The sequence below is a fragment of the Oryctolagus cuniculus genome, chromosome 17 (genome assembly GCF_964237555.1).
Source record: "Oryctolagus cuniculus chromosome 17, mOryCun1.1, whole genome shotgun sequence".
NCBI lineage: Eukaryota > Metazoa > Chordata > Mammalia > Lagomorpha > Leporidae > Oryctolagus > Oryctolagus cuniculus.
The window spans coordinates 24,460,192-24,473,917 of NC_091448.1; the positions used below are offsets into that span (position 1 = coordinate 24,460,192).

At 47.6% G+C, this 13,726-nt stretch overlaps 1 protein-coding gene across 3 annotated transcripts in view; it reads right to left on the reverse strand.

Moving 5' to 3' along the window:
- The window catches only part of SKAP1 (src kinase associated phosphoprotein 1), a 302,961-nt gene that overhangs the window by 42,412 nt on the left and 246,823 nt on the right, over positions 1-13,726 (reverse strand). For all 3 annotated transcript variants that reach the window (XM_008271352.4, XM_070060822.1, XM_051825599.2), the window contains exons 5-9: positions 12,241-12,318; positions 11,278-11,361; positions 5,802-5,926; positions 3,074-3,137; positions 699-935 (exon numbers count right to left, since the gene is read on the reverse strand). In XM_008271352.4, coding sequence (XP_008269574.1) covers positions 699-935; positions 3,074-3,137; positions 5,802-5,926; positions 11,278-11,361; positions 12,241-12,318 — 588 coding nt within the window. The remainder of the gene's footprint in view (positions 1-698; positions 936-3,073; positions 3,138-5,801; positions 5,927-11,277; positions 11,362-12,240; positions 12,319-13,726) is intronic.

A 13,726-nucleotide genomic window follows, 5' to 3' on the forward strand; every position in this document is an offset into this window, starting at 1 on the left:
AGATGGCCCAAGTCCTTGGCCCCTGGCACCCATGTGGGAGACCAGTAAGAAGCTCCTGGCTCCTGGCTTCAGATTGGTGCAGCTCCACCCATTGTGGCCAATTGGGGAGTGAACCAGTGGATGGAAGACCTCTCTCTCTTTCTGCCTTTCCTTCTCTCTCTGTGTAACTTTGACTTTCAAATAAATAAATAAATAAATAAATCTTTTTTTTTTTTTTTTTTAAAGAGATGTGGTTTTGATTTGTGGTATGTCTGAACTAAGTGGTGATGAATTGTCGGGTTTTCTGGCACTAGAAAGGTGAGCCACCACTGTATACTGTAGACTTTGACATCCTGAATTGGGAGGCAACTTTGTAGTATTCTCACAATTACACAGGAAAAAAGTTGAAACTAGAGTTTTAGAACCAATGAAATAAACCAATGGAAACCAACCTGAGTATTCACGGCTCTTTAACCTGTTGATGCATGCAATAAGTTATTCCATATGGCACAGATCAAAGACACACCCTGATCAACTTCGCCTGGCTCCCAGAGGCAGGCACAGCCTCTATCCCGGGAGTGAAACATTCCTCTGCATTTTCTTCTGCAGAGGATGAAGGTGAGATTTGGCTTCCTTTGGCGTTTTCAAAGTTCTAGTCTTCCACCAGGTCAAGAGTTTCTGAAACTAGTGCAAGACAATTAGAAGACGAAGTTTCTCACCTGGTAAGACCTCGTAAATGTCGTCTTCTTTCTCCTCTGCAGGTTCATGGATCCCCATGCCCCCCGGCAAGACAGTGGGTCTGCACTGGGGACCAGGATTTGGGGAGTCAAAACCATCAATGTCATCATACATCTCTTCCTCTTCTGCTTCTTCTTCCTCTTCCCCCTTCTCCTCCTCCTCCTCCACCTCCTCCTCCTCCTCCTCCTCTTCGCACGGAATGGTTAAGGAGCTCAGATCTGCAAGGGCAAAGATGAGAATGTAACAACCAGCGAGAAAAAGAAAAGAATAGGACAGAGAAGGAAAGAGGGGGGAGGAGGAGGAGCGGAAGGAGGGATGAGAATAAAACTTGTCACAGGGAAATGAAACGCTAGGTTAAGTGCTGTTATTTCTAATGTGGGCCTTGGTGGCAGGAAATCTACAGAAAAGGCCAGGCTCGCACTGCATCAGGTTTAAACCATCAACATAAATCCTTCCCTGCAATAAAACTTGATCAGGACGAAGCGGCTCTGGAAAGCATGGGTGTGTGCATAAGGACAGGAGGCGAAGGGAAGAAAACAGGGCAGAGGAGGAAAATGCCAGCATGCCACACGCTGCTCCTCAAGCAGAAAACTGGACGGGTGGGGGGTGGGCCTCGTCCTCCGGACGCCGGCAGCAGGGGGCACCAAGGGGGCTTCCCAGGGGAACTGAGCTGCGGGAAGCTGGTCTCCCCTCCGATCTTACTGCAGGATTGCAGATAAGTTTGGAGAAAGGGAGAGGGGAATAAATGGGTCAAAGTGGAAGAGAGAGAAAAAAAATGGGGAATGGAAAAGTAAAACAGACAGTGAGACAAGACCCCAGGGGACGGCTGAGCGGTGCAGTTACTAGGTCCTTTTGCAGCCACGGTCAGGCTGCCCTTCAAGTTTGTCTCTGCGTGGAGGATGTGGAGCTGCTGCAGCCAAGGGGAGCGGCGGGGCGGGGCAGGGCAGGGGGCCGCTGTTTTGTTTTGCTGGGGGTCTGGGAGGGTTCCTTCCCTGCCACACGGTACAGAGCGCTCTGTGGATGGGTGTGTACAGCCAGTGTCCTCCAGGGGAGGACAGGATACAGAGAGAGCGGACGTTCGTTTCCAAACCCACGCAAACTGTTTGGCTTGATTAGGCTTTTAATAAAGATTCTGCAATGATTTTCATCTGAATTCCGGTGCCACCTCATATGAGGAAAGGATCAAAGACGCATTTGTGGCTTCAACCATATGTTATTATTTTGTTTGTTTTAAAATAAAATGGAATGAATAATTTCTTCAATGTGGGATTCTGAAAGTACCACAGGGTACAGCTCAATAAAGCTGTTTCGAGTTTTATGGAGGTTTACACACTTAGGGGTATATTACACGCATAAATCCACGGCACCTAGATGAGAGTGTACCCTGTAGCCTCGCCATCAATGCTCATGTTTGCCTAGCTGCAGTCTATTATACGGGACGCTGTTGGTAGACACAATAGTTTTGTTTTTGCGAGAGCAAAGGCATAACTGAGCAAAATAGGCAATTCTTGTAATTAAAGCTCTGGTGCTTTTTTCTTCTTATCCGCCATAAAATCCTACAGCAGAGTAAGAAACCGAGATGAAAAAGCTTGGGGTTGTTGGTGGGTGTGCTCCTCGCCAGGTCTTGAGCCACGGGTAACGCTGGTGTTTCTACCTTTCTGTCGAGGCAGGGGCCTGCCACGGAGGCTGTGAGCGCCCTCTGAGGCGGGGGGTGGGGCGGTGGAGGTGCCTCACTTAAGGCTGGCTCCTTCCACCTGCCAGTCCGCCCCCAGAGGAGGCTTCTGGGCCATGGTTGTGGCGGCGCCTGCAGGCTGGCCAGCAGAGGGTACTCTAAGAGCAGTCATGTAGCATCCTTAGTCAGGGCTCATCCCATCCCAGAGCAAGGAGCCTTTTATTGTGGCTTAGGAAACAGTGATTACTTTTTAAAGTTCAATGTGCCAAAGGCCACCTAGATCAGTTCAGATTTCTACTTCGTACTAAGACTAAAACAAGAAGGTTTTGGACCTCAATTGCATTGGAAGACTTTGAGTTAGATATCATAGATTTCCTTTCCGGAATGTAAGGGCTTAAAAGATGCTGAGCTGGGCTGGTTTTCAGCTCTCCTTTTCTGGTGATTGTGGATATTATAGGCTGGCCTGCAGGCAGGTGGAGGAACAGTAACACCTGAAGCCAGTTCCATGCTGATGTCCTTACCTTACAGAATGGTACTGTTTGTTGTCACCAAGTGGGGCGTGTGGTAGGGGGAGGCCAGAAAGGGCAGAAAAGCCACATCTGAAAGCCTAGAGATATTTACGCAATGTGACAGCAGTGGCAAATGGACTCAAATATCACGTCTTTCTGTGACGATGACGCTTACCCTTTAGCAAGAAGCTTATTTGATCCACCCAGTCTCTGGCCTCGGCTGGACTGGTAGCTGTAAACTAGAGAAAAACGAGCGCATTAGTTTGTCACCTTCACTAGCGTTTCCAGGAATCTGGAGAGGGAGGTTCCAGGAAAGGGACCTGCCAGTTTCAGAGTCAAGTTTAAAGCTCGGGACTCTTCATCTGCTTAATATTTTAGGAGAGACCACGGGTCTCACTCCAAATGGCTTTTTTCTCCCGGCCATCTTGCATACCCAGAAATGACGCCGTCTGAGCCCATTCACATCCATATACATTCACTCATTTGGTTCTCTAGTCCGTCATCAGGTGTGTATTTGAGAAAAGTTCACAGGGAAAACAAAGCTGAGCCACGTCCACGGGCGTGGCAGTGCCACAGGGGATGCGCCTGACGGCAGGTGGGGAGGGAGCACTCCGTCCGCCTGCAGCAGGTCAGGGAGGCTTGCTGAGGGAACACTGCTTGCTTGGAACTTACAGGAGAGTTGGTGGAAACTGACTGGCGGAGGGAGCTGCACGTGTAGGAGAAAACCACAGGCAGGAGAAGCCGCGTGATGAGAGCCTCTGGCACGGGGGAGGCGGCAGAGGGGCTTGGCAGGAGGACAGCCCCAGGTGCAGCTGGAGCACTGAGGGCCAGAGAGAGTGGGCGACTGCGCTCTGAGCTCCTGGAGCAACAGGACGGCCACCCCACACCAGCAAAGGGAATGGGCGGTTCTTTGTTGTTCGCAGGAGGCACTGGGGTAGAGAGCTGTGGGGACAGAAGACTGACCAGACCACTTCAACCAGTCCTCTGGGTGAGCTGTGGGGACTTAGCCATTGTGATGGCTGTGGAAATAAATAAGAAGGGACCAAAAAAAAAAAAAAAAAAAAAAAAGGGGCCAGTGCCCTGGCTCACTTGGCTAATCCTCCACCTGCGGCGCCGGCACTCCAGGTTCTAGTCCCAGTTGGGGTGCTGGTTCTATGGTTCTATCCCGGTTGCTCCTCTTCCAGTCCAGCTCTCTGCTGTGGCCCGGGAAGGCAGTGGTGGATGGCCCAGATGCTTGGGCCCTGCACCCGCATGGGAAACCAGGAGGAAGCACCCGGCTCCTGGCTTCAGATCAGCTCAGCGCAGGCCGTAGCGGCCATTTGGGGTGAACCAATGGAAGAAAGACCTTTCTCTTTCTCTCTGTCTCTCTCTCACTGTATAAATCTGCCTGTCCAAAAAATAAATAAATAAATAAATAAATAAGAAGGGAAAGATTCGAAGGATACTGTTGAGGAAGAACCCACAGACCGTGCTAATGACTTGGATTAGTGGGCCAGAGAAAAGAGGAAGCAAGTAAACTACACCCTGACTCACACAACACACCACCTAGCAGCAAGCCCCCGTCAGTTTTCACTGTAAATGAATCAGCTTGAAAGACCTATCCCTGAAAAACACTTTAATGATCTGGCCACTAGGTCAGGGTCAAGGGTCAAGATACACACTATATAAGAAACCTAGATTTTTGCATAATACCTATTTAACAGACATTGCCGTTTTTAGTCTCTTAGAAGCACATTATTTAAGCAACAAAAAAATTCATATAAACTTTTTTCTGGATATATAGTACCACCAGAATTTAATAATAAAGTCAACTTAGAAACATACTCAGTGCATACACCTGTATTATATAGATTTAAAAAATTTTTTTAGGAAAGTCTTAGTTCAAATTTTTAAAAATTTGGAAATGAGTCCCAATTTTATCAAAATAAGATCTAGGTAATTTTTTTTTATCAAAATAAGGGTTAAGAAATAAAAAAAGATGAATGGCAAAAAAATTTTTTAAAAGTCACTACTCAAGTGGTTAATCTGAGAATGCTTTTTCTATATTATGTAAGTTGGCTAAAGTTTTTCTGTTGTTTCAGTGAAACTATGACAAAATAAAAATTATCAACAAGCAGGAAACAACATAAAAAACACTGTGTGAGAATCACTATATACCTATCATCAGAATTTTTTTGTTTTAATTAATTTCATAATAGGTAGTAAATGCATGAAGCAAACCTTCAAAATACAAGTGCACTTCAAAAAGTTTGTGGAAATGGAATTTAAAGAGAAATGCATTTTGGTGCAAGTGTTTTTGAAATCCACGCGTGGTGTTTTCACAATATACATATCCATGAATCTTCTCAGACTCCTTGATGTAGGAATGAGCCCAGTGAGGCGTATTTCTCCAGTCCCTCAGTAAGCACGGTCACCTCGACCTTGGAAATTCTTCTGGAGATGCGCAGTACAATTCAAGAAAGTTGTTTCAGACAGCAAGACGGACATAAGAAAAGAAATTATCTTCATTCTCCATTTTAGATTTTCCCTTTTCTGGTTTTCACGGACAGGAATGAAGACAATCAGTTAAAAAACAAACAAACAAACAAAAAAAACAAACAAACAGAGAATGGGAATGAAAGCCAAGGACTGAGACTCTAAGGAAAGGACCCAGTGTACTGCAGCAGACTAGACTCACTGGAAGGGGAGGGAAGAAGCGACAGAAGCCAAGCACAGTGGCAACAGCAAGAAGCGGGGACACGACACGGCAAGCGGGAGGACATGTCCACACAAAGAGGGTCTTCGCTGGCGAGGAAGCCGCAGGTAACACAGCAAGGGGGAAGCCAGCCCGGGAACCGGGGCTCCCGCGCAACAGGGGATGATGCGTCCGTCGGCTGCCCCGGGGAGGAGATGCGCCTACCTACCTCATAGCTGCGCCTGTCCTGGGAGGTCAGCTCAAAGCAGGATTCCTTCTTGGAGTCTCTTCGCAGGTGGGGGGCCATCCGCACACTGTAGCCCTTAATGAGGAAGGTCCCTTTGGGCTGTTTGCCTGCAAGACAGGAAAGCTCCTTGGATCCCTAGAGACCCAAGGCCTGGGGAAGGCACCTGCGCTGGAATGTCACGTTGCCTCCCTGAGGAACCACAACAGCCCGGTTAAGGTTATTAGGGAAGCTCAAGAAGAGGCAGATATCACTGCCAAGCTAGGGAAATGCAGCGCGAAAGGTCCAACAGAGACAGGAAATTTATTAGAATGTTAAGAGATCTATAATAACAGAGAGAAGGAATTATTACAGCAGGGACAGTGTGGCTGTGAACCTGAGGCTCTTGAAGGCTATTAAAGAGCGGATGCATTATTATCAGGCCAGCAGAGCTCACATCTGAGGGAGGGGACAGCAGCACTGGGGGGTGGGATAGGGTCCTGGCATCTCCTCTCATGCCCTTTGCCGCATTTGGGTTAAATCCCTCTCCCCTGCCTCCTGCTGCTCAGGTGGGTGTTTTGTGCAAGAGAATATAAATATTTATTTATGTATTTGAAATGCAGAGTTACAGAGAGGCAGAGGCAGAGAGAGAGAGAGAGAGAAAGATAGTCTTGCATCCACTGGTTCACTCTCCAAATGGCCACAATGGCCGGAGATGGGCCAATCCGAAGCCAGGAGCCAAGAGATTCTTCCAGGTCTCCTGTGTGGGTGCAGGGGCCCAAGGACTTGGGTCATCTTCTACTGCTTTCCCAGGTGCAATAGCAGGGAGCTGGATTGGAAGTGAAGCAGCCAGGACTCTAACCAGCACCCATATGGGATGCTGGCACTGCAGATGGCAGCTTTACCTGCTACGCCACAGCGCCAGCCCCAGGAAGAATAATAAAAACTCCGTGTTTCCTCCTTCTACCCAGAGGTCCTCCTGCGACATGGCAGAATGCTGTTGAGTATCCCCAAATGATGAGGAAGGCGATGAAAAGAGGAGGACCCTTGGTGCTGGCGCTGTGGCATAGTGGATAAAGCCACCGCCTGCAGTGCCAGCATCCCATACTGGCGATGGTTTGAGTTCCGGCTGCTCCACTTCTGATCCAGCTCTCTGCTATGGCCTGGGAAAGCAGCTGAAAATGGCCCAAGTGCTCGGGCCCCTGTACCTGCATGGGAGACCTGGAAGAAGCTCCTGGCTCCTGGCTTTGGGTTGGCGCAGCTCCAGCTGTTTAGGCCACCTAGGGAGTGAACCAGTGGAGGGAAGACCCCCCCACACTCGCCTCTGCCTCTCAAATAAAAATAAATAAAAAAAAAATAGAAAAGAGGAGGACCTTAAGGAAAGGAAAGGCTACTCTGTGTTACTCTTTTTTTTTTTTTTTTTTTTTTTTTGTTAAAGACTTATTTCCATTTATTTGAAAGGCAGAGCCACAGACAGAGAGGGAGAGGGAGAGAGAGAAGAGAGAGAGAGAGAGAGAGAGGGAGAGGGAGAGGGAGAGGGAGGTGGGGGAGAGAGAGAGAGAAGGAGAGTGGGAGAGGGAGGTAGAGAGAGGGAGGAAGAGGGAGGGGGAGAGCAAGACAGAGAGAGAGAGAGAGAGCACGCATGAGCTTCCATCTGTTGGTTTACTACCCAAATGGCTGCAATGGCTGCAGCTGGGCTGGTCCAAAGCCAGGAGCTTCATCTGGGTCTCCCATGTGGGCACAGGGGCCCAAACACTTGGGCCATCTTCTGCTTCCCTCCCAGGTGCATCAGCTGGGGAGCTGGATCAGAAGCAGAGCAGCCAGGACTTGAACCAGCACCCATATGGGATGCTGGCACTGCAGGCAGAGGCTTAACATTCTATGCCCCAGCACTGGCCCTGTGTCACTCCTTTTTTAAAAAAATACAATACTGGGGCCGGTGCTGTGGTGTAGTGGGTAAAACCGCTGTCTTCAGCCTTGGCATCCCATATGGTGCTGATTCGAGTTCCAGCTGCTCCACTTCCTATCCAGCTCTCTGCTATGGCCTGGGAAAACAGTAGAAGGTGGCCCACGTCCTTGGGCCCTGGCACTCCCATGGGAGACCTGGAAGAAGCTCCTGCCTCCTGACTTTAGATCAGCCTAGCCCTGGCCATTGTGCTTCTGCCTCTCTGTAACTCTGCCTTTCAAATCAATCAATCAATCAATCTTTGAAAACAAAACAAAAAATAAGAAACAGGAAAAGAGGAGGTGGCTCTCCAAGGTTTTGTGTCCTTTTTTAATTAATTATTTATTTATTTATTTTGACAGGCAGTGAGAGAGAGAGAGACAGAGAGAAAGGTCTTCCTTTACTGTTGGTTTATCCCCCCAATGGCCGCTGCGGCCGGCGCACTGCACTGATCCCAAAGCCAGGAGCTGGTCTCCCATGGCACTTGGGCCATCCTCCACTGCACTCCCGGGCCGCAGCAGAGAGCTGGACTGGAAGAGGAACAACCGGGACAGAATCCGGTGCCCTGACCGGGACTAGAACCCTGGGTACTGGCGCCGCAGGCGGAGGATTAATCTTTTAAGCCAGGGCGCCGGCCGGTCTTGTGTCCTTTTTGCACAGTTCAGGCAGGAAGCACTGAGGCATGGACCTGCAGCGTCTGGGTGGAGCTCTTGCCCTGTGTCACGTGGAATGCACCTGCCTAATTAACGTGGGCTTTCTGATGCTGCTGATGAGATGGATGGAAGTGGGGCGACAACACTGCAAAAATGCTGTCTTCCCCTAGTTGAGCTAAAGAAATACACAGACAGTGCTTGCTAAGAAAGTGCCCTGGGCACAAGAAGTAGCAACTGGCAAGAAGGGAGCCCCACTCGGGTGCTGTTTCACACTGGAATCTTTTTTCGTAAAGTATCTCTCCTGTTCTAGCCGGCCACTAAAATGTTTTGTTGTTTCTTTGGTCATTGGATTTTATGTCACCCTGATGGCAAAACGGTCAATAAAAGTCTCTCCCCCTCCTCTCTCACTGTGAGCGTGAAGGATTCTGAATGAACAGGCCAGAGACCTGGTCTTACTTCCAGAATTGCTATCCATTTATTTAAATGCATAGGAAGTGATGAACTTTTTTTTTTTTTTTTTAATCCTGACTCAATGTCATATTAAATTGACGGTTTAACGTAAGAAAACACCACCTGGCTGGCGTATACTGTGAAAATCCAGAGGAGGAATTGTGGTTGCTGTACTTGAGGGTGGGCTGAAGGCTGGAAGGACACAGGGGCTTGTTGCTCAGTTTTCAAAGAGCCTCCACATTTTTTTTTTTAAGATTTATTTGAAAGGCATCGTTACAGGAAGAAAGGGACAGAATGAGAGAGACAGAGATAGAGACACAGAGAGAGAAAGACAGATTAGAGAGACAGAGACAGACAGACAGACAGATAGATAGATATCTTCCATCTGCTGTTTCACTCCCCAAATGTCTGTAACAGCTAAGGCTGGGTCAGGCTGAAGTCAAGAGCTTCACTTGGGTCTCCCATGTGGGTGGCAGGGACCTAAGCACTTGGGCCACCCTCCGATGTTTTCCCAGGCTCATTAGCAGGTAGTTGGATTGAAAATGGAGCAGCCAGGACTCGAACCAGTGCCCATGTGAGATGTTGGTGTCATGGATGTCGGCTTAACCCACTGTGCCATCACACCAGCCCCAAGGCTCCACACTTCACCCACAAAATGGGAATGATTCGGAGGAACCCAACATGATGAACGAAGATGAGGATCTGAGGATCAGCAAAATCTGCTGTAGGAAGAGAGGCACGGCCAGGCACCTGCCATAGAGCCCCAGGGAAAAAATATTTTTTTAAAGATTTATTTTATGTATTTGAAAGACAGAGTTACAGAGAGAGGTAGAGACAGAGGGAGAGGTCTTCCATCCACTGGTTCACTCCCCAGATGGCTGCAATGGCTGGAGCTATGCTGATCCAAAGCCAGGAGCCAGGAGCTTCTTCTGGGTCTCCCACGCAGGTGCAGGGGCCCAAGGACTTGAGCCATCTTCTACTGCTTTCCCCAAGGTAAATCTTAAGGATTCCAACTCCCTCAGAAAAGCTACAGCTCTTTCTGCTACCTTAATATCAGAGGGGTAGGAGTCCAAAGGCCACTGGGTGGGTGTCTGGTTATTCCCTAGTCTGGCTATCTGGGCATCTGGAGAGCGATGCATTTGGGAAAAGAGGAGAAACAGATCATGGTTGGAAGGAAAAAGAAAGATGAGCTCTGTATTCGTATCTCCGGTCTCTGTGCAAAGGCGGCAGAGAACAAAGAAGGCCACAAAAGCGTGGAGGCTTTATTCGTGGTGTCACTGTCTTCCTACCACCTCTGGGGCAGTCCAGTGCTGCAGGAGGGTATCCCCCGTTTGAAAGATTGCATTCATTTACGGTAACAGTTTTTAGCTTGCACTTATTTGTGGTTGCCTCCCGTTACGCTTGTATCTTCTATTCCTTCTCATGAGTGACGCGACTGTATTGAACATGGAGGGGAGCGCTTCTCGGGTTGCCTCGTGAGTGTTGTGCTTGATGCAGTCAGCGGTGGCTCATTAACAAACGGAGTCAGCATTTCACGGTCACTGCTGTCTGCCTGAGGGGTGTCTCTTGGGCTCAGCAACTCCTTGGTCTCAACACTGGGTGGCTGTCGGGATGTCCACTGGACTACACCTCAGTAGTGAGTAGGCTAAAGTTGGGAGTGTGTGCTTAGGGAGTCTGAACTCCGGGGTTCTATCTGTGGGTCATTATTAAGCTGTTTAAGTCTTTCTCAGAATGAAAATTTTCAACAATTTCGCTATGCTACTCATACCTATATAGAGTTCAAAGTTCTGCTTAAAAAACAAAAGAATGGGACCAGCGTTGTGGTGCAACAGGTTAAGCTGCTGTCTACGATGTCGGAATCCCATATGGGCGCCAGTTCTAGTCCCAGCTGCTCTGCTTCTGGTCCAGCTCCCTACTAACGTGCCTGGGAGAGCGGCAGATGACTCAAGTGCTCGAGCCCCTGCACCCATGTGGGAGAACCGGATCAAACTCCTAGCGCCTGGCTTCGGCCTGGCCCAGCCCTGCCCATTGCAGCCATCTGGGGAGTGAATCAGTGGATCGAAGATTCTCTCTCTGTCTCTCCGTCTCTCCCCTGTAATTCTTTCAAATAAATAAATAAACCAAAAGAAAAAAAAAAACCAAAGCAAAAGAATGCCAAAATGTCCCACTTTGACAAGGTTATGTTATTGGTCATAGGAAAGAGAACTCTTTGATAGGTTGACCACCCCTTCATAGCGACTAAAGGTAATTTCCAGTTGGCTTCTGCTTTTGGTGGTGGGCAAGGCATTCTTTACTCAAGCCTGTTTCTCTCCTGAGCACGTCCCTGTTGTGGGTGTTCGGTAAGGACTGCTATCTTGAGGTCTAAGTGCTTGAGAATTTACACAGTGCTTGCGTCCAGGAGTGAGAAGCTGCCTGGCAAATGAAGAACACTTACTTTTCTCATTAGCATAGTAGTAGAAGAGGCCTCTGCTAACAACACACCAGCGCTTCTGCCACTCTGAGCCGAAGAAACTATGATCTAAACAGAAGGAGGGGACATAAATTTAGGTAACTACAATTGCTGAAGAGTCTGTAAAATCTGACACACACGGTCCAGTGTGTTATTGTTTTATTCCCCAGGTTAATGGACTGTAAACCCCTCCCTTTCACTCCCACAGGTTACCCCGTATTGACTCAGAATACACAGCACTCGCTCTATTAAAGGTCTAAGTTCTAAGCAGGGTTGCCTGCTCTGTGGCTGGGTAGCTGTCTTTTTGTTTTGCCTTCCCTTGTGTCTTTCATGTCCTAATCTCATCCTGTACTTCTTAAAACTCTCCACGGTATCTCTACATGTTGTCTTTGACAAACCAAAATGATGCTCCTGGTCATGGCCATGAGAAAAACTTTTTTTTTTTTTGGTGTGTGTGCTAAGTTAATTTGCCTGCTGAGCTTAACCCTGGGACCCCAATCCTAGTAGCAACTGCTCTCATTTCATGAAAAAGGTCAAGAGTTGGGCTTGTGTGAAATTTGCAAGTCTATGTGATATATAAATACCCTCCTGGCAGAAGTCTCACTCCTTATGGGAGCACACGAAGAGATGACAACAAGGGTATCATCCATCCATTTGCTCAATAAGTTTTATCAAGCACCTGTCATGTACCAGACACTGGGGATCTAGCAGCGCCCACGGCAGAACCAGTCCCTATCCTGACAAAGCTCACAGTCTGCTGAAGATGTGGGCCATCTCTCTTGAGCTGTCACATAAACACCAGACCTCTCTCCTGGCCTTGCCCTGCTTTTGCCTTACACGTGCCTAGCACAGTCCCGGGCACTACGAAGCCCCTGCTGTCTCGCCCTCTTCTTCCCAGCTCCCCTTCCTTTGCTGAAGTGTCCTGCGGCCTGCGAGTCTGACCCATACCTTTGCTTTTCTTTTCCAAGTACCCTTGCTTGATGATGTTATCAAGCTCTTGGGCTCCTCTCACCACGTCTTCCACTCCTAAAAGAAGCAACAGCAAAACGGTTTGTGGAAACCTGACAATATTTTCCTTTATTTAGGTGACTTTAGATAATCCACAGTAATGACGGGGTACGGAGGGTCAATTGCTCAACCGCAGAGCAAAATAAGACAATTTCTACATGATTGGGAAGAAACAGTTAATTTTCTTTCTTCCTAATGATATCTAATGCTAAAATCACTTACAATGATCCCCACATACATTAGTTTGTGGCAAGGGCGAGGTAGCCTAAATAAGTGCTGATTGGCAGGAAAAGGACTCCAGGGAATGAAGAATTTGCTGTGGATATAAGCTCCAAATTGGAAAACCCACATTGAGATAATCACAAGTCAAATGAATAGCTACCAGCACAGACAAGCTTTAATGAGTGATAGACTCCACTATAAATGCACTCACCTCAGCGGGAACAATCAACACACACTCTTTTTTTTTTTTTTTTTAACAAAAAGAAAGGCACCTTTGTGAACATAGATTTTGTTAAGTTTGCACAAAGAAGGGTTATCCAAGCTGAGCGTGGCATAACAGCCACATCCTGATGTCCTGAGCATGGAACAGAGTCTTAGGGTGGTAGAGGCCTTAACAAAGACCCTGGAACTGACGTCAACCTTTTAAGTGTATGCTGCTAACATTCTTGACTTTCAATTAGCCTTGTTAGATACAAATGTACTGGGAAGTCAAGATCCTCATTCAGCTTCTCCCACTGGGGTTTAGGCTTGCTCTAGAGAGGGGCGAAGGACAGAGACAAAGAGAAGGGAGCCTACTCTTCAGACATCAAGTACAAAAACAACACAAAACTCTCTAGGGAACACAAATACATTTTAACTAGGAAACATGAAGAGTAGGCTAATCCCAAACCCAGATCTCTGTTGGTTGCCTTAAAACATTTACAAAGCAAACCAAATACAAAACAAAGTAAGGCTCAATCACATAGAAATCAATAGGACCATCTATATAGTATCTTGAGACTTCTGGGTGAAAGAATTTTATTTTTTTCAATTGAGCAATTAATTGCTTTTGAACTTCTACAATACCTAATATTTATTCAATGGTGCAATGAGTTGGCTCTTTGCTCAGCGCTCTACCTATTTTTTGTTTAAAAATAATATTTTAGAACAATTTAAAATGTAAGTAATGGGCTGGCATTGTGGTACAATGGGTTGAGCTGCTGCCTGCAATGCTGGCATCCCATATGGGTGCTGGTTTGAGTCCCAGTGGATCCACTTTTTTTTTTTTTTTTTTTTTTATAGGTAGAGTTAGACAGTGAGAGAGAGAGAGAGAGAGAGAGAGAGAGAGAGAAAGGTCTTCCTTCCATTGGTTCACCCCCGCAAATGGCCAGTGGCTCTACTTTCAATCCAGCTCCCTGCTAATGTGCCTTGGAAGGCAGTGGAG